Source organism: Pyricularia grisea, chromosome VII, assembly GCF_004355905.1.
Source record: "Pyricularia grisea strain NI907 chromosome VII, whole genome shotgun sequence".
Lineage (NCBI taxonomy): Eukaryota > Fungi > Ascomycota > Sordariomycetes > Magnaporthales > Pyriculariaceae > Pyricularia > Pyricularia grisea.
The window spans coordinates 1,227,288-1,246,385 of NC_044975.1; the positions used below are offsets into that span (position 1 = coordinate 1,227,288).

Sequence of the window (19,098 nt, forward strand, 5' to 3'; positions counted from 1 at the left end):
AAAAAAAAAAAAAAAAAAAAAAAAAAAAAAAAAAAAAAACAAGCGCTGAAGATTGGCTCTCTTCTCAATGTTTGCCACCCAGGGTGTTGATGTGTGCCAGTTAGGTGACATCTGTAACGCGGTGTCTATCTTCAGCCCACCGCCGGCACAGCTTGCAATGGTGTAACTGCTTGACAAAGAGCCGCCTTTTTTTTTTTTTTTTTTTGGCGCGCAAGTGTGACCAGGGACTGGAGTTTGTCAGTAGCAAATCTGGATTTAGCTGTAACAAGAAGTGATAATGTGTACAATGAACAAGTTTTATGATGAGAATCGTGGTGGCTTGGATTGCATCAAATCCTGACGCCGAGGAGTCTCAATTTCCCGTAGTTCTTGCCCCGGGTGTCTGCTTCAAGTCTTTGAATAATGATTATCATTGGCCCAGCTAGTCTCAGCGCCGGCGAAGTCTTGCCGCTGATGCTTGCTTAGTCCCGTCACAGCGAGATGTTAGCTCAGGGCAGCGCCGTCGCTATTTTTCGCCACATCACGAGAAGGCGCTTGTGTTGGGCGTTTGCAAGATCTAGCGCTATCCCGATGGGCTGGATCTGCCGCCGTCTTGCCGTCAAGCCAAGTCGTTAGTTGGGCTGCCATGAACTAACCAGATGGTTTAGCTCCAAGCTAGAGTGGTATGCGGACGGCGGTACATAGTGCGGCTGTCGAAGACACGCCATGAGTAAGAGAAATCCATCAAAAGTGCGAATATGACTTGATTTCAAGGCAGTTGCTCAGTGCCTGTTTGCTTAAACCAGGTCTAAGCAGCTGTAAGTGCATGTACCGATAGTGACCACGGGTGCTTACTGTAGCCGCATAGCCCATGTTGACTATCCGTCTGCATGCTGGCAGGATATGCACAGACACCGACACGAGGGACCTATGAACGTACTGCGGTACACCTTGGGTGTCCACTAACGGTTTTCGATCTACCGTAGGGTGATGGTCAAATGGCCCTCCAAACCCGCTTTCATCAGTAGTGAGTCACGTGTGAAGATCGAGAACCATATTGGCCAGGGGCTGTATAGTTTCATTGGCAAAGTTCTCGCTGCCGTCCGCGATTTCCGTGGTCAGCATTTAATCGTGGGTATGAATGGGAGATGGGACGAGCCTCCCCACACCTGGTCCATTTCGATTTACAAGGACACCCGGCGGAGATAGATGAGCGGCAAATTAGGTCAGTTAGTTGTTCGGACAGTGAGTGGTCAACGGATGAAATAATGGAGCAAAGCCCGATGGCCCGGCATCGGCCCGCGGTAGCTGGTTCGACATGGTCCGCCGGACTTCTGGGATTGAGCACACAACGTTGGGTACCTTGAGGTGGTAGGCAGCTTGTGTACACTACGCAGTAATAATTGGGCAGGTGTGGCTCGCGACATCTTGGCCTGTGGCTAGATGAGAGGAACTCAGAATTGCCGGCATTTGAACCATGTTGTTAGCTCAAGACCAACAGTTACCCGAAAGGGTAAAAGTAGTTCCACCGATAACTCCAAGAAAAAAAAGAAGAAAGAAAAAGCTGGCAACCATCCTGAATTTGTGGTGTAAAGAGAACCAGAACTCCGCCATCTTTGATGGGTGCCGCCAAAGGTACAGTACCGTATGACAAGCCGACCACGTACCTTGTACTAATGTCAATATCGACCACTCCACCCTGCGCCAATGAAACCCTGCTTTTTGGAGCTGGTGAAAGCATGGCTACATGGGATACTCAGAATCTGAGACCAGATTGTGAGCCTTTCAACCAATAGGCATCCCTAATTGCTTGCGCGGAGCCAGATGACGGGATGAGCCTAAACAAGGAGCGGGCGGGTGGGCGGATGCGGGCGGCGGCACAAAAACACAAGGCAGTGAAAGAGAACAAAAAAAAAAAAAAAAAACATGGGCCCAAAGTAAGTCACTGGACTAGGACCCATGACGGTGCCGCGAAACGCCAAGCTAAATGGTGGAGAAGGCTAGATCTGATTTCCGAGGGTTGATAGGCATGGAATGAGCGCAAAAGAAAAGAAAACAGATTACTCGCTTAACTAGTTACTGTAAAATTGTTCCAGATACCAGGGCGAACCTTAGGTCGGCAAACACAAACAGGAAGCGAGGAATGAAGAACGCAGGACATCCAATTGTGCGGATGCTAGTGTCTTTTTTTTTTGTGGTGTACTCCGTACATGTGCGCAACGGCTGAACAAAAGCGGTCAGCAAGCGTTATGCCCTAGACGTTCATTTCCTCGCAGCCCCTCTTCGCCACGCACGCCGGCCGCAGCGGGCCGTGGCGGGCCAGGGATTGGTTTGTTTCGTTCTGGCTTTTGGGGCTTTTGGTTCCTTCTCGTCACTGCGAAGGGGAAGGAGAAAAAAAAATCCATTTCAAAGCGGGGAAAAGCCCGACTTAGTACATGCCTACCCCCTTGCGACCTCGTGGGAAAAGAGATGTATAGTGGAGAAAACCGGTACTACGATAGTGAAAACAAGAGGGGCGAGAGCCACCGGCGACGTTGCGACGTCGGGACCAAAAGGCAGGAAATGCTGGTCATGGTTTTTTTGCCGAGCTGCGTTGCCTTGCCTTTACTACAGAGTACTACGATACTGTTCCTGTATGTCAAAAATGTCTGATCCACCCGAAAAGCCTGCCGGTCGGCCGTGCCGCCCTGTACGGGAATTGCATATTCCCCTACCACTAGTATCCTTGTTACGGAAACCCTATCGTGGGATTGTGATTGCATGCATTGCATTTTGTCGGGCGGGTGGGCGAGCCACTGTCAAGTAGGTAATACTTTCGCCGTCTCAAGGACAATCCCGGGACAGAAAGCGACTTTCTTTCTATGTTTTTGTTTCTCGTATGCCCATGTACGCGCGGCCCTCTCCGCTCACTATACCCCAAAATAAGAGGCTGTTGTCAACGGTAGGGTCAGACAGCTCCAACTCCGATGTGGTCCCAGAAATAAGGTCGGGTGCATACTGTTAGCGGAGGTCGTTTTTTTTTTTTTTACTACTCTCTTCGCTTCTCCCTTTCAAAACACCCCCGAGCCCATCCTCTCTTGTGGCTTCTGATTGCCGATGTTTAAAGTCGCGCCAGGGGCCGTCAGCGATCGACGTTCAATTGGCTCGGTTTCCATGCCAATTGATTGGTGGTTTGGAGGTTTGGAGGTTTGGTCGGTTTGATGACTAGCCAAATTGGACGAGAACTATTGTTTTCCGAGGGATTGGTACTACTAGTTACCAACTGGGCCTTCTCCCGTAGACGATTGAGTGGTCGAGAGTGATCGAGGCGGGAAGACGGCGTCATGTCGTTGGAACGCGGGGCAAGGAACCTTTGGAGATGACGGCACACCGCTGTATCGGTCAAGAAGCGGCGGCTCCAGGGGGGACCTATGGCATACATGCTGGCTACTTACTGGAGACCGAGCTGCAGGCCAACTTGACAACGTTTATCAAGGAACACTTTTCTAATCCGTAAAAGTCTATCATAGGTACCGCAACCAGCGTAGTAAGCCTGCAAGCCTGGTAGGGACACGAAATTTTACTCGCAAGAATCGTGGCAAGTGGGGATTCTACAAGGGTTCCCATACTTGTTGGTGTTGTTATCCCAGCTGGGCGGAACCGGAACCAAACTACAGAACGGGCAAACCTTCCCATCGACGGCCCGCCGCCTTACCAAAAGTTCCCTTGACTCTCCTTACGCGGGCAGTAGAGTAGCAGTTACGTGGGACGTGGGAGAAAGGTAGTTGAGTACTATGGTATCGTGCGAAAAAAAAAAAAAAAAAACGCTCCCCTGCCACCGTACGTGTATGCGTGGGAATTTACCAGCTTTACTGTTTGCGGGAGGAATCAAGTACCTAAATTATTTTTTTCTCCAAAATTATTACCAAAGTCGGCAACGCCCACAAGGCCCACATCACTGGACGATAGTGCCAGGGGACACCATAGTAAGCTGTTTGTGTGATGCATGATGGATTGACAGGTCATATCGGTAGCTTTTTGATGTTATAACTATCTGGGTTGCAACTTCCAGCGAATTCCTTGAAGAATTTTCTCACCCGACCCCAGGTGATTGATGGGTTGTACCTAAGGTAGGTAGGTGGCGACCAGCCTTCTTGAGTCCGTTTTTTTTTATTTTTATTTTTTATATATTGTACCTATGTACCCCTTACTCTTATGTCGCTCGCTTGGTATATCTCAAATGGAAGGTGTCAATCAACAGGCTATCAGGTGCTCGGACTACTGTAAGGTTGGCAGAGACTAACGGATTTCATGGCCTGATTGTCTATTCTGCCCCCGCTACTAAGGAACGGCTGAAGTGGTCCTCAAAGCTGTTAGGACTGAACAGGAGAATGCCTATGACTAAACTTGTCATTGATGGTTCGACCCTGTTTTCGCTTGTCCCTCGCTTGTCACACTCGCCGCAAAAGGCCCCTTTGAATAAACGGGGCTCATGTGGAATCTGTGTCCAATCAAACAAAGCGGACCGAGGACGGGCGCCTTGGAATTTGTAACTGGCAAACGAGCGGCGGCAAGGGCAACTGAAAAGGGAAGGGGGAAGGAATGTGGGTGGGCGGGGTAAACAGTAAAAGGAGTTGACGGCGATCTGTCAACCTCGGCACGCGGGATGGAACTGAATTGCAAGTGGGAACACAAAATTACGTATAGAACTTGGCATTCATACGAAGCAGGCATTTTTTTGGGGGATTACTAAAGCCAGCCTGCCTTACTTTGGGTAGCAATATCGATACAAGATGGCGCCGAGACGAGGGAATCACACAACGGAATCTCCCTTCGCGGAAATATTTTCCCGATCTTCTGGAGACCGGTCTGGTCTCGTGGCCTGCCTTGGGCTCAACTAGCTCCATTTCGGTACCAGTAATTCGGGTCAAACAGCGTCTGTTTAATCATTCATGCTGACTGACAATCGGGCTCGAAATTCATTCAGGCCGTTGCTTAACTCCGAGTCATTACTATTTTGCATTTTGCCGCAGGTACTTTTGAACCCGAATCAGTAAAATTTTCAAAAGATTCGCGAAAACCCTCATCCGTCGGTTATATTATAGACGATGCCGTGGTTGTTTTTAGTTTCATGATAAATCATTTACCTAGGTTTTTCTAACATCACCAGGCCATAGCCGTAATAAAATGCAGGTAGCATAAATCCAAAAGTTATTTTTGCAGGAACCATTTAATAAGGCTAGTTTAAATTTACGACTTGACACGTTACATTGCCTCCGCTGAGCCCGCATTGTGCACTTCTTAGTCTTTTTTTTTTTTTTTTTTTTTTACGGAGGAAAAGAAAAAAGAAACAAGAAAAAAAGGAAAAGCCCTCCTAGGCGGACCTATGTATTAACTATTTGGGGAAATCTAACGTTATATTTTGGCGTCGGCTTAAACTTGGCCAAAAACGGCAAACCTCTCGGATATGGTTTACAGACCATGACATTGACAACCATTTGAGTTGATTGACATGCAAAATGACCTCCAAGACTCTGGCCGTTCTTTTTTCTTTTTTTTTTTTTCTTTTCTTTCTATGCTTCATATTAGCTTGTCCATCTGCAAGGCTTGGAAATACTGTGCATCTGACACGCACGTGGGCTTCTGGCGAACAACAATCTAGACATTTCTATGCACGGAGTGATGGCAATCTGTATTCTTGAATACAATTCAAGACTGCAAATCTCAGACTGTTGTGAAGCTCGGGGCTAGATCGCTCGGCGCGCTAAACAATTCGGTCGTACTGCACGGCACTCGGGAGCAAAAGCTCCTCCAAAAAAAGCATCGCATCATCATCTGACTTTTACTGCTTGGTGATCGCCGGGGCAGACAGATTTGTTTACTTTTTATCTCGGCCGTTTCGAGTCAATTTATCCTATCGTTCAAAAGAATTGCCAAAGATGAAATCCCAACAAGGGCCTTTTTTTATTCTTTCCCCCTCATCCCGTCCAGCGTAATTTTGTCAAAGGGGGAAGAGCCTGCATATTCTTTTATCATGTCATCCCCGTCTTACACACAGACTCAATCAATCGATCCTCGCATGAGAATAATCTTCAATGGGTGTGGAGGGATATTGCCAATTGGCAATTGCCAAGATCGGCTTGCCCGTTATCTGGCCAGACCCAGTTCTCGTCCCATGTTGACCAGCACAAACACCCACCCACCATCGTAGTGATCGATACCAGCATGAAGTCTTTTCGATCTCTGGAACGTCTTAAGGTCTACTGCCTGCTGAACAATATAAGAGTTTCAAATCTCTCAACACTGGCGCGAAGTATCGGCCCGTTGCTGGTTCTCGTCTTCGCTTAGCTCGTTTTTTCTCATTAAATATTTTATCTTTATATTTTAGCAAATTTTTTTCTGTGTAGTTCTTGTGCGTTGCCTCCCCTTGGCCCTAACAAGTAGGTTTGTGCTAGCCTGGGTGGTAGGTTGTCACACAGAAATGTGCCTAGACAGGTTGGTCCTTGACCGGTGCGGACGGACACTCCCGCCCGTGCACAAAACGTCATTTATCCCATTCATTAGGTTCCTTATGTAAGATCTGCCCTTTATTTTGGGGGCATCTTGTTCCGTCCCAAAATTCCAAAGGCTCAGCTTTCCCGGCCCGCATGTCAGCCCAGTCTTTTGCACTTGTGCATACGCATAATAACCTTTCCCCTCGTCCCTAAAAAACCGAACATGCTCAGAACTGTGCCAGGGAATGGGTTGTCTCGTCTTACAAGGCCCGGTGAATCAAATTTGCTTCTAGAATCACTGGATGGAATGTAGGAAGGGGGGAATCTTTTGGCCAACCCCCCAAGAAATCAATCTCTCATTTTTTTTTTAAAAAAAAAATCGATTGTTTAAATCCTAGAGATCCAGCAAAGAGATCTATTACGTACAAGTTGCAGTGGCATGCATTTGCGCTCAGGTATCGTTAATGAACAAGTTCTAGAGCTAAGATGTTTAGATACCATACATCGTTTGGTTGCCCGACTCGCTTTATCCAATGTATAAACAACCCTTTGGCCAAAAGAATGCTAAAATTTCGCGACATGGAAAGCCTAATGCTGATACCAACCCAACCAACAATGCGCGTTCGTGTCTCCCTCGGGCGGGATGTCGGATCGGAGCACAAACTCCCGCATGTCCCTTTAAATCACTAGTCTAGCTGGTTAATAAGTCAGTAACACTTGGCTCTCTAGTGAAATCGGCAGGACAGAATGGCGGCCAAGCCACTACCGCCCGCTCCGTCCACCGTTGGATCGCATCCGAGTGTTTCAGCAATGTTCACAAGGATGGGGGCGAAGAGGAGGCCAAGAAATCTCACTGCAAAACGATGAAGGCATATCCCAGGTAGGTGGAAATGCTGCTATTATTTCCTCATTTATAACGTAAACCACCCGCCAGTCGCGATCGTGCATTAAACGAATACAACAAGTGATACCTGGGCCCTCCCATCCCCCCTAGCAAGTTTGACAAAAAAAGGCCGTGCCATTCGGAAAATCATCGCCAATTGCCAAATTCGGCAACAGGCAGTAACAGGGAACAAGGATGTGTCAGCTTTTGGTTTGTCGTTATTATCCCTCAATCCTCAGAGACCCTCGTCCCCACTCTGATTTTATCCTCCATTCCCCCCTCAAAGATTTCACAGTAGAAGCAAACCCTGTGACCTGAAGAGCACGCACCTACCCTCGCACCCGTCACCCCATCCCCGATCATCACCACCACACACACGCGCCAAGCGGGCGAAGGAGAGACGGTTGGGCCCACTCTTTTCCTTTTTTTTGTTACGCAGCTTTGGTACTAATCACATCCACCTTCCCGCGCCCCCTCCCCGGTCAACAACTCATTCCCTCCCCCCCCCTTTTTTCCCTCCTCGTTTTGTGCGGCGTGTTTCTGCATCCTAATCCTCGCACCCCGGCATGATCGGTGTTCTGAATGAGCTGGGCTGATGAGATGGGCATGTGGAGTGGGGAAGGGCTGTGACTCTTCTTGTTGTGTTTTTCCCTTTTTTGCACTGGCTTGCTGATTGCTGACCAACGATTGAAATGTGTGTGTGTGTGTGTGTGTGTGATCTTTTCCCTTGACTGGCAAACTGGGTAGGTAATTGACTGTGCCTCCTTTTTTGTCACCTTTCCCACCGAAATAAGCTGGGCAGGTGCTTTCTCGGGACCGGGCGGAAACATTAGAAGGGCTTGAAGCAAATCGTCAGAATGACTAGGGAAAAAAGTCCCCGAGCTGTTGTTTCTTGGCTGGGGTAGCACATAGCGGAGAAAATGTTGGTGGTACAGTACAGTAATGCCATGCCATGCCTAGCCTAACACGCCTGCCGCTCACCCAAAAGATCAAGCCACATCTTAACCAACAGAAACAAGCTTGTCATACAACCGAGTGACGCAAATTATTATCTGCTTTTTTGTTTTTATCTTATTCTTTTACAGGAAAAAAAAGGGTTATTTATTTATTGGTATTATCCCTTTGGGCCTAGGGAAAAGTGTTTCCCAAGTCAGACAGTGTACCAAGTCAGACAGTGTAACAGAAAACACAGTTATGCCGAGCTCAGTGGATTGAGATGCGCCCTTTTACCTCTTCGGGCTTCAGTTATTAGAAGCGGCATCGTCTGTTGGTGCCCGTGGTGGAAGCAGGGAGAAAACGGACGGCGTGCAGCTGAAAACCAAAGCGCCGTATTCTGGAAGATGTCTAGATCTAAGGATCAAACACACATGCATGCCCTGATTCGTGGTTCTTCTGAGGCGTTGGTGAAAAGGGCTTGATGCGAAGCAAAGAGCCAAAGCCTACAAACGCCTTGCATGGTGGGTAAGTGTTCCAAGACCGAAATCAAAAGCAAACAGCGATCGTGATCATTTGGGGCAGAAAATAATGATCAGCTTACATATGTAAATTCCCATCACGAGAAAGGTTTGTTGAGGAGAAAAGCCATAATAAAACACATCAGGTCTTTATCATCCATATGGGGACGGGACTTGCTAAACACGCAGACAAGCAAATACACTTTGTGATATCTAAAAAAACTAACATTGCATATTACGTCAATTTACTTCCGTCTCGTATCGACCTTTTGTTTCTCTTTTGCTGCACCGCAGCGGCGGCGGCAACAGAGCAGAAGCAGCGCCGTTGCAGAAGAGGTCGGCTGCATAAACGATTGCAGCTTGTGCATTCGTCTCAATAATGTTTTGCCTCGAGGCCAAGTCGTTCCTTCAACGGTCGTCTTGCGTCCTCTAGGCACGTTTGCCTGCTGCAGAGGCCGTGCGCGAGCGCTTACATGTTGGAACGGCGGGTAGGAGTCATGTAAGACGTCTTTTTGCATGTATTATTTGGTTATTTATTTTATTTTATTTTTATCTTTTTCAGGTATGCTTTGCTGTGCAATTGAATTCACTAGATCGCCCGCCTACGGTACCAAAGTACAGGGCGTGATGAGTAGCAAGGGGGAGGGGTCGGCAATCAATCAACCCACCCACTGGCCGCACAGTGTCCCTCGCTTGAGGAACATGGCAGATTGCAAGAGGCTTCTGGGCTGGGCATTGGGGGTGGTAATGGGGGTGGGCGTAGGCCGACCTGCGTTGACGGGACAAGACAAGAACGGAGAAATGCACGAACCAAAGAAGCAAACACGATGGAAAAAGAGACTTCCCGCAGCAATCAATGTACAGTGTAGCTAAAATGCACTAGGAACAGCTTTTGGAGGGGGCGTGTACCATGGTTAGTGATCTTGTGGAGGGAAGGACAGGGCAAGGGTGTACCGTAAACGGGTACCAGCCGTTCGAGTGGGTACTCTTATTTTCTTCTGGGGGGTCGGCCCATTTTGCCTGACCCGTCCACTCCCAATCGCACCAAAAGGGTGGGTTAGCACAAGTTTTGTGTGCCTTTTTTTTTGCTTCTAGATCCACGCCCATCATCCGTCTCTATCCTTGCATGTTTGCCTGTTGCTTTGGCGTCTGTCTGTCTGTCTGGTTGTCTAGCTGTCTGTGTTTTGTCTGTTAGTCGTCTTTTTTTTTAATCAATTTTTTTTTTCTTTTTTCTTCACAACCTCCTCTTTTTGCGTCCAATGTTATCCTGCCCACCTTTTTCGTACGTTGAGCTTTGCGTCCGGCCAGCCAGGCATGCATGTCCTGACCCGTCTCTTTGCTTGAAAAGTCGTCAAGGAAGTTCAAAGGAGGAAAAAAGAGAGGAACTAAAACAACGGTTCGGCGAGTTGAACCCCAGCCAGTCCTGCCTACTTTAGGACCGGACCACCTTTCACCTCGCCACGTTCACGAGGGAGTTCCCGCTTTTTCATTTTCAAAAGAGAGAAAGCCTTGCCTCGTCCCGGTCCCGGCACGAGCTAACCTTAGCATCTATCATCGGTCCCCGCCTTTCACGTTTTATTTTTTTATTGTTGTTGTTATTTTGTTTTCCACACTCCCGCCCGTTCTTCCACCGTCGAACTTCGTCATTACCAAACGCTACGCTAGTTTCCCAGCGGATAGTGACAGGGACGACATCAACAGCTGCAACAGATAAACTCTCGGGAACGAGTATCGAAGCCAGTCAGCTTCTAGCTTTTCAAAGGAGTAGCATTGACAATATCACTACTACCAGAGAAAGGAACTGGCAGCCATATCGAAACCTTTGACCCATGACATACCGTTGTCTATCGTTACAATACGCCATCACGTCAGCAGCAGCCAAGCCAGTCGGTTGACATTACACCCAAAAAAAAGAAAAAAAAAAGACCTCAACTTGGCCCTGGATTGAGGAATTGCAAACCCCATCGATCTCAACCTGACCTTTTTTCTTCTTCTTTTGGTGCGTCGTGTGCACTTTTCTCAGCTACATCAGTCTTCGTGGCGTGGCGTTTCTGCTCCCTCGTTTCGCCCAAGACACAAAAATAAGCGGTTCGTCCCTCTGATTTTCTTTTTATTTTATGTCTTTTATCCCCCGTTTGGCATTCGCCTGGACATTCCCGTCAGCGGCAAAACTGGAAAGCCGAAAAGAGTTGCTTTCTCCCTGGAGAGTGCCTAACTTAACTCAAGTTCCCAAGACAGAATAGACAGGACGGACCAGCCGGCACACCCCTACCAAGGTTCCTCCCGTGTCCCTGTCCAAGGTCCAATCCTGCCCAACCTGGATCTGGTTTGGCTTCGACTGGGGTTCCCACTCGCACGGCACGCACCCCCTCGCCGTCAGCCAGCAGCAACAAAGACGCACGGGGTCGCTTCAGCAGCGGAGCCTGTCGACTTTAAATTCGGCCCGCGCGCACCGACTCTTGACTTCTTCATGTTCGTATCCCGTCCCTTTATTTTGCACCTACTCTCCACTCCCTCCCCCTCTTACCTTGGGCTGGAGGTAACAATTGCTAAATAGCAATCATCAACATAGACCACAGACCTTGCCAGTCAGTGTCGGTCACATAAGGTTAGGTCAGGTCAGCCAGAGTCATCAGCTTAACAAGCAGTACAGCATCCCTGCTTGGTGCTCCTGAAGCTCTGTTATTACTTTACGTCCCTGCCTCAAATCTTAACCTAAGGCTGTCGGCTTGTCATTCTTAAAACCAAGCCAGGATTCCCACGACGCGCAGTCAGCGTTCTGGCAACCTCAGTTCTTCACCACCGTAGCATGGCCGATGACCTTCGAAGACGAGGGCTACAACCCCGCGATCCACGCGACGACTCACAGTATTCCAAGCAAGAAGACGACGACAGACTAAGGACTCAACCACCGCAACACCATCGTTCCAACGGATCCAACATGGCAGCCGCCGGTCCCATCACCCTTCCGTCTATCCATGACTACCCTCCCACTGCCCAAAGGGGCCCTCCTCCACCCCACGACCAGCCGCGGTCGGCGTACTCGCTATCTCCTACCGACAGCGACAATGGTCCCCCGCCACCCGGGCAAGCTTACCACCTCCCACCAGTACATGCAATCGACGGCAGGGGTCCACCACCACCGCCGCCTCAAGATCCGAGGCATCTCCAAGCCAGTCATCGACCCGCGCAGGCCGAGCCAAGGAATGGCTATTACCCTGGACCGCCACCACCGCCACGTCAGGGTGGCTACCCACAGGATGGTGGTTACGCTCCGGTTTACACCTACCATCAGGGACCGCCCGGGGCCATAATGGGACCTTTCGACTACCGCAACGTCCCAAATGCTCAACAGGCCAGCGCGCCCAGACAGCGGACTTCTATTGCTTGCCGTTACTGCCGGAAGCGCAAGGTACGTTGTAATCGTTAGGAGAGGCTTTATTTTGTGTGTGCGCTTGAGCGTGAAACTGACAAAACTTGACTGTTTCCAGATCCGCTGCAGCGGTTACCAAACCACGGCCGATGGAAAATGTATGAACTGCAAAAAGACGGGCAATGACTGTGTTTTCCAGCCAGTTTCAAGTGGTACGACCGCCTTCGTGCCCGTCTCTGCTATCCCTGGAGGTGTCGCACCTGGCACACAACTATTTGGTGCTTTTGGACAGCCTTTGGGGCCTCCTCCAGGCCCCGGTGGTCCTCACAATGGTCCGCCGCACCACCTGCAGCCTCCGCATCCGATGCAGCAGCCACATCAGATGCAAACTCCGCCTCAGATGCCGCTTCCCTCCCCGACTGGAAGCTACTACGACGAGAGAATGGAGGGCAGCAGGAGGAGGCCTCGTGGTCCTGAGGACGACCACCAGCATGGACCACGCCTGCCACCTCCTCACCCTCATCAGCAGGAAGAGGACCCTCGTCGACGGTCCCCTGCCTCTGCACAGAGCAGCACCCCGCCAACTGTCTACCACGCCTACTCACGCAACGACAGCAGCACCCCGCCGACTGCTCCCTACCATCACCAGCCGCATCCGCTCCAGCATCTCCAGCACCAGCAAGCGCCTCCTCATCTTCAGGCTCACCACCAGCAGACCGATCGTCCCATGCCCGGTCACTATACCCGTCGCGATAGCCCGGGTGCCGCACCGCAGCCCCCGCATATCCAGCAGGGCCCTCCGCCTCCACCGCAGGCTCCGCGACAGCCCTCACCTCACCAGGCTACTTCGCCTTCTTCAAAGGGCATCATGAGTCTGAGCGCCCTTATCGATCACAAGTCTGGCCCATCGAGCAGCGATCCTCGGGGCAACAACATTGACAACTCAATGCTCGGACGACTCAACGGCCGGCGCTAGAGGCAGCCTACCCCTAGAGAGTCAAACCTGGCCCCACACTGCAGAGCCGATACCCGCCGTTGAAGCTGTGCCCAAGCGGAAGCAGAAGGAGCCGAGCGATGCATGCATAGCAGCAGGCGCACCTAGGAAGGGACGACGTATCTGATGATTTTGCTGCAGGGGAAGTTCGGAGGAAAAGAGACGGGACCAACAAGTGCCAGATTTCCCCTGAGCAGTCCATTACTTCATACCCAAATTGCATCAAACTCATCCCATGTTCGCCGAACGACGACTCGAGACAGTTCATCACCGACCGAGGCGTTGAAGGAGGCCCGAATTACACAGACGGAGAGCAGATTACACACGACTTTCTTGTCAATTTCCCATTTATCTAGTTGTCACGCCCTTGTGCTTTATGACGAGCACTACGATTCCCCCTTTCGTTTTTGTTTCTATTTATTTTGTTAAGGCGGAGGAGTTTGACAACAAAAAAAAAAAAAACGTTGACTCGATGAAAAGAGTTGAATCGCCTCACGGCGCACCGCCGGGGTTCGGTTGATGATGTAAAGCCCCTTGAATTTTCTTGTTCTATTTTTTTCCTTGGTGATACCAGAGCCAAAGAAGCTGAGCGATCGCGCGCGTTTTATTCCATCTACATTCTTGCTTGGATATTTTGGTTTAATTGATTTATGGTTTGGGAGGAGGGTTCTTTTCTTGTCTCTATTTGTTCTTCTCACCAATATGTAACCCACGGTGTCCTTGCAGTTCTCATGGTGGAATTTGTTACTTTTCGGGATATCCCAACAGGGCTCAACCTGTTAGCAACTACTACTTACGTTTTTCTGTCATATTCTGTTTGGATGCTAGCAGGCGTTTTACTTTGAGCGCTAGCCAAGAATGTTGAATTTCTTTGAACAAAATATCAGAGCAAAGCTTTTATTTTATCTTATTATTTTTTTTATTCATGAGACGGGGGTGCAAGCAGTTCCCCCAATGACTGATGATGTTTTCTCGATCTCTCTTTTGGTTTTTCTCTTCGCACCTGGCTCTCTTTCCTAGAACAAAGCAGATAAGGACAAATTGTTTGAGCTTTCGAGATCGGTATCCTTGATTGCCACCATTTGTGTGTCTGTTTTTGGTTTGGCCGGTCTTTTCTGTCTGTTTGATCCACGGCTTTTTTCAGTCTTTAGTATCAGCCAACATTGTCAGCGTTGATCGAGCCTATCTACTGTTCACTAGGATATCATGACTAAAAATTTCACTTGGAGATACGTCTGTGCTTGTCACCCAGAGTATATGCGCGCATGGCCGTACTGCCCTGCAAAGAGCTTTTCAGCGGTGTTGTGTTGACTGTCAACTGGAACCGTCTTAGCCCCCATCTTTTCCCTCTTCCTGTGCCACAACTGTTTTCGGAACAAGTCAGGCATCAAAGGAAAGCAACATACTACGTACATAGACGGTATCCGTAGCCCGTATACATGGGATCAGTCTGAACTATTTCTCTTTTTATGTCTACCATGCCCCTCTCACTTCGCTCCTCGGTTTCCCCCCATTCGGCTCCTTGTCGTCCAATGCTCCCAGAGAGTGTGGAGGTGCGCGCGTGTGCGTGTGCGTGACAACGAACTATTATGTCAGAGGAGTTGCCAAGAAACCCGTTTGAGAAAAGAAGGGGGGAAAGGTTAAGGCCCGTAGAGCAAGTTACTTGTTTTTTTTTTATCAAGTAGGTTAACTAAAGCTGAAAGCTTATCTGTTTCCCGGTTCCGTTCTGACGCCCCTCATGTTTCCCAATGAAGAGACCAACACGCCGAAGTATGCATACCCTAAGAAAGACAAAAAAGAAAACTCCCCCAACATTTGACTGAAGATTTCAACGGCCCGTTCAGGGGCCGGTGTTTGAGGTTCTTGTGATCCATCAATCCTCTCTCCCCTCTCTCCCCCTTTATCTCGGCCGTGAAAATTGACGGGATAACAGGTGGCTCGGGCGGAACCGTTTGACTGCCTCAGTAGGTGGGGGGAACAGCTCTTACGGACGGGATCAGTCGAGATATTTGTAAGAGGCAAAAGGCAAAATACAAGAAAAAAAAAAGAGATGCCCGCCCCTGTCTGTTCTTCGGATTTGAGGAGTAAATCGGACAATATGTCATATTCTCTTTCTTTTTTTTTCTTCAGTCCAATTTTTTTTTTTTTTTGCTTTGTCTGCTTCTAGGCTCCCCCTCTCTATCTCTATGAAGCTACTCCCAGGTACGTTAATGGGTGGTGGAGGAGGGAGCAAGAATGGTTCACCTCATTTCTTTGCTGTTTCACGACACGTTTGTTGGGGTTCTTGTTTGTGAATTCTTCGGATGTCAAAATACAAACAAGGTAATCTTTGTTCCTATTTCTTCCAAAAAAGAAAACAAAATGCCACATATTCCCTTCATCCTACTTACTTGGCAAAAATGCTGTATTCGGGTTTAGAAGAAAGCAAGGGGAAAGAAACAAAACAAAGCTAATGAAATGGGCCCAACAAATGCCCATATCCAATATTTTCTACCTCCCGATCGAGAGTTTACCGGAGCATCTTGCCCGCTGGCCTCTATCTATCATCCCAAGTTCCCAAGCTGGCCGTAGACAAAAGAAAACCAAGAAGAGGAACAGAGGCAAAACAACCCCCCCAAAAAACAGACTGCCCTGGAATTTCTGTCAACGCCTCAAACCTTTTTTTTTCCTCTCTCTTTTTGTTTTGCCCCCCGCCCACAACCGCTTTCTTGGGGCGGTGCCTCTCTCTTTCGGTATCGGGCCCGCCAGCCTTTTTGTGGTCCGTTCTATACCGGAACAGAGGCATGTTTTGTGTTTGCTGTTGAGTTCATGTTTACCGATACAAAATATATATCCTTTTTTGTTCTTCTTTTTTTTCTCTAGCCTCGTTAAACACATAGTTCGCACGGCTTGTCCCGACTTGACAACCGAGGAAGCAACCGCTGTTTCGGCTTCCTTGGGATGACTTTTTTTTTCTTTCTTTTCTTTGGGGGCGAGCTTTACTACTACTGGTATAGTGAGGCTATATTTGCCGTAGTATTTTTGCCTTTTTGTTTATTTTTATTCCTGAACCTTGTCTTTTTTGCCCGTCGTGGCGGTTAGTGTGATAGTTAGGTGACTCATGGGAAAGAGACAAGTCATGCACCTCAAGTACCTAGGGGTTTTTTCTTCCTGTTTTTGCATGCAAAAGTGGGATACATATCTACCTGTGGAAAGAGGGGATACGAGATGCAAAAAAAATGGAGAAGCGTGTTTATGGATTTCACAACATTCGTCATCCAGCCCACAAATCCAAACACCCGGCGTGAGGATAACACTAAAAGAAATACATGCCTTTATTGCTAGCTAACTTGCTCGTCGAATTCCATACGTACTTTGCTCACCTAGGTAACTAAGTATGTCCCTAGTTATTACTCTATCTGGTAGTGTGTTTACCAATTATCATGTTCCCTCAGTAATCTGTACTAGGATACCTGTGAGGGAGGAACAAACGCGGATAAGCGGTTAAGTTCTGATTTGAAATGAACCGGCTCAGTTCGCAGGTCAGTCGAGACCCGAAACAGAGCCTCCTCGAGAAAGTGACATTTACTATTCCACACTTGACCCTAAGGGAAGTATGTCTTAGCTGAGAAGCAGTTGAGAGAGCATGAGCCATTGTGAATGTGCTGGCTCCAACCAAGACTTAGAATCGTAAGGGCTTAATAATAGACAGAGCAGCCCAAAAAACGTTCAGAGCAATTATCTCATGATTCGAAAACAGAGTTCGATTCAGACAGCTGTTCCAAGACAGCATGTCACTTGCTACTGTGCTACCAGCTAGCAATATTAAAAAAAAGGCTTCCACATAGATACCCAACGTTCAACAACAACCTCCCACCTCCTTGAACACATAGTTTTATAACCGTCACATCATTGAAAAAAAAGGGAGGACGCCGTCCGCCACTCCAAAAGCACCCCCTTTCCCACATACCCGCACACAAATGCACTAGCATCTAGACCTAAAAGAAAGAAAAGACCTAGAAGCCGAGGGCCTTGTTAAAGGCGTCGGCCGTGCTCGAGTCCTTGGTGCCCAGCGAGGACACCATAGCCTTGGCGGCGGCGCACTGGGTCTTGGCGGCGGCGTTGGCGCTGCAGACGTTTGTGAGCTGGTCGCAGATGCGGTTGGTGATGATGTTGGGGTTGAGAGCGTCCTGCTGGCCCTTGGCGACGAGCTCATCGTCGGGCAGGAAGGTTCCCTCGGTGGCCTGTGGGTTGGGGTGTTTTGTCGGATGTCAGTCAACTAGGTAAGAAGAAGAAAGAGAAAAAAAAAAAAAAAAAGAAAAAAAAAGAAGTGTGAAAAAGTTTATAGGACCAAAGAACTCACCTTGCGACCCGGCCGGCCCGTCTTGAAGCTCATGGTCGGCTTGCACTTTCCAAAGTCTGCCGTGCCGTTTACGTTACCGCCGGCGGCGGTGCCGTTGTTGGCGGCGGCGTTGACCTTGCCGGCTTTCTTGTTGTTGGCAGGGTAGCGAGCCTGAAGCGCCACGGTGCCTTCGGGGACGGCTGCGGCGGACACGAGGGTGGCCATGAAGACGGCGAGGACGGTCTTGATCTGCATTTTGAATGGTTTGAGGGGAGGTTTTTGTCTTGTAAATTAAAGATCGACTTTAATGAAAGTTGTATAAGTACAAAGATAATGTGGGCAAAGAATGTAAAAAAAAGTGGTATCGTTTAAAAAAATAAAGAGATCAACTCTTGAAAGAATGTAAAAGGGAGGCTGTTTGTTTGGCTAGTGGTTGGTGGATGGAGAGTAAGCCAGAGAGAAAGATCTGGAGAGACTTGGCATGAGGTTCTTATACTCGAGCCCGCCCTCGGATCATCAAGTCATCTTACACGAGGGGCCTGGGATCACATCTCATCCTACCCACGATCTTACCCATGTTCAGGACTTTCCCTCACTGACGTGCAAGAACATTTTCATGCGCCATCTCAGAGTGCCGCCGGTGGATCGGGTCGACAGGCGGCCGTCAAACAGTCTCAGGGATCTGGATTGTTGGCAGAAAGTGGGCCGACATGGTGATCGAGACAAGAGTGCTTTCAACCTTTTCAAAAAAGATCAACAACAACAACAACAACAGCAATATACACAGTACTACATCCAGTATGCAACTACTACAAAACAACCGCATATGATAACGGGCGGGATGCGAGCCGAACTGGGGTGTTGGTTCGGATGAAAGAACAAACCCCTGATCTTGTCGGAGCTTGGCGGGGCATCATAATTGACGATGACCAGATTTGCCAGGCCCTGTACCACTTTGATTCAAAAACCTTGGTTGGGTAAAAATCGGCTCCTTTGGGGGTGGATCAGTATAGGTCCTGCTTCAGGATCTCCCTGTGGACTTTTCTATGGAATGTCACATCTTTTTGGAGGAAGGTCTCCCGTAAATCATTTCTTTGGGGAAGAGAATGGAATATATGCAGACAGGTCCGAGGAGCTTCAGACTAGAGAGGAGACGCTGCATGTTTTTTTTTTTCTTTTTTTTTTCTTCTTTTTTTTTGTGACAAGTAAATAATTAATTCGTCAGTGTACTTGCTGCACCAGAAAAGGCCAGACCTACCAAAGGAGAAAGATCAACCGTCAAAAGTGCAAAATGACTCGACAAATTCGAAAGAGGGACCATCTGGCATAGAGACAGACAGTGTAATATGTCCAACGAACATCATGGACCGTGTGAAATGTTGAACGCTCTTGTTTTTCCCAGACAGGAACTGACATTGACAAGTCCGTCCATAGGTAGCTTCCATTAGCTATGGGAAAAATAAACATGCGAAAGTGACAGGGCTGCCATGCGGGCCGTAAGCCCGGAAAGCTTGTTGAGCTGTCAGGCCAGGGGTCCCTTGTCCTACCCTGCATGAACATTGGAAGCTGTGTGCCGCAATTCTCGAAACCTGTTCAGACGATGGCCGGTGCGTCAAGGTCG

General features: G+C 48.7%; 7 protein-coding genes across 7 annotated transcripts; 3 read left to right on the top strand and 4 right to left on the bottom strand.

Annotated features, from left to right (window-relative positions):
* Window positions 1–1,247: 1,247 nt before the first annotated feature.
* On the top strand, window positions 1,248–4,511 carry PgNI_10396 (uncharacterized protein; the record flags this gene model as incomplete). The annotated part of the gene is given in 9 exon segments (XM_031130367.1): window positions 1,248–1,337; window positions 1,776–1,836; window positions 2,076–2,160; window positions 2,214–2,308; window positions 2,645–2,781; window positions 3,260–3,471; window positions 3,489–3,678; window positions 4,045–4,088; window positions 4,220–4,511. The coding sequence occupies 9 exon segments, from the start codon at window positions 1,248–1,250 to the stop codon at window positions 4,509–4,511; spliced, it is 1,206 nt and encodes a 401-aa protein (XP_030979485.1).
* Window positions 4,512–6,255: 1,744 nt separating this feature from the next.
* PgNI_10397 (uncharacterized protein) lies at window positions 6,256–6,506 on the bottom strand (the record flags this gene model as incomplete). Its single annotated transcript, XM_031130368.1, has 2 exons — window positions 6,256–6,319; window positions 6,385–6,506. 2 exons carry the CDS (start codon window positions 6,504–6,506, stop codon window positions 6,256–6,258), a joined length of 186 nt encoding a protein of 61 aa, XP_030979486.1.
* A 693-nt stretch (window positions 6,507–7,199) lies between these two features.
* PgNI_10398 (uncharacterized protein) lies at window positions 7,200–7,319 on the top strand (the record flags this gene model as incomplete). Its single annotated transcript, XM_031130369.1, has 1 exon — window positions 7,200–7,319. The coding sequence occupies one exon, from the start codon at window positions 7,200–7,202 to the stop codon at window positions 7,317–7,319; it is 120 nt and encodes a 39-aa protein (XP_030979674.1).
* A 1,290-nt stretch (window positions 7,320–8,609) lies between these two features.
* On the bottom strand, window positions 8,610–8,928 carry PgNI_10399 (uncharacterized protein). The gene is made up of 2 exons (XM_031130370.1): window positions 8,873–8,928; window positions 8,610–8,784 (listed from the first exon to the last, which is right to left on the bottom strand). Exons 1-2 carry the CDS (start codon window positions 8,886–8,888, stop codon window positions 8,693–8,695), a joined length of 108 nt encoding a protein of 35 aa, XP_030979675.1. The 5' UTR covers window positions 8,889–8,928; the 3' UTR covers window positions 8,610–8,692.
* A 106-nt stretch (window positions 8,929–9,034) lies between these two features.
* On the bottom strand, window positions 9,035–9,307 carry PgNI_10400 (uncharacterized protein; the record flags this gene model as incomplete). Its single annotated transcript, XM_031130371.1, has 1 exon — window positions 9,035–9,307. One exon carries the CDS (start codon window positions 9,305–9,307, stop codon window positions 9,035–9,037), a length of 273 nt encoding a protein of 90 aa, XP_030979795.1.
* Window positions 9,308–9,898: 591 nt separating this feature from the next.
* On the top strand, window positions 9,899–14,385 carry PgNI_10401 (uncharacterized protein). Its single transcript, XM_031130372.1, has 4 exons — window positions 9,899–10,877; window positions 11,028–11,261; window positions 11,347–12,201; window positions 12,281–14,385. Exons 3-4 carry the CDS (start codon window positions 11,599–11,601, stop codon window positions 13,136–13,138), a joined length of 1,461 nt encoding a protein of 486 aa, XP_030979796.1. The 5' UTR covers window positions 9,899–10,877; window positions 11,028–11,261; window positions 11,347–11,598; the 3' UTR covers window positions 13,139–14,385.
* A 2,766-nt stretch (window positions 14,386–17,151) lies between these two features.
* Window positions 17,152–17,732, bottom strand: PgNI_10402 (uncharacterized protein; the record flags this gene model as incomplete). Its single annotated transcript, XM_031130373.1, has 2 exons — window positions 17,152–17,379; window positions 17,499–17,732. The coding sequence occupies 2 exons, from the start codon at window positions 17,730–17,732 to the stop codon at window positions 17,152–17,154; spliced, it is 462 nt and encodes a 153-aa protein (XP_030979793.1).
* Between the last annotated feature and the right edge of the window lie 1,366 nt (window positions 17,733–19,098).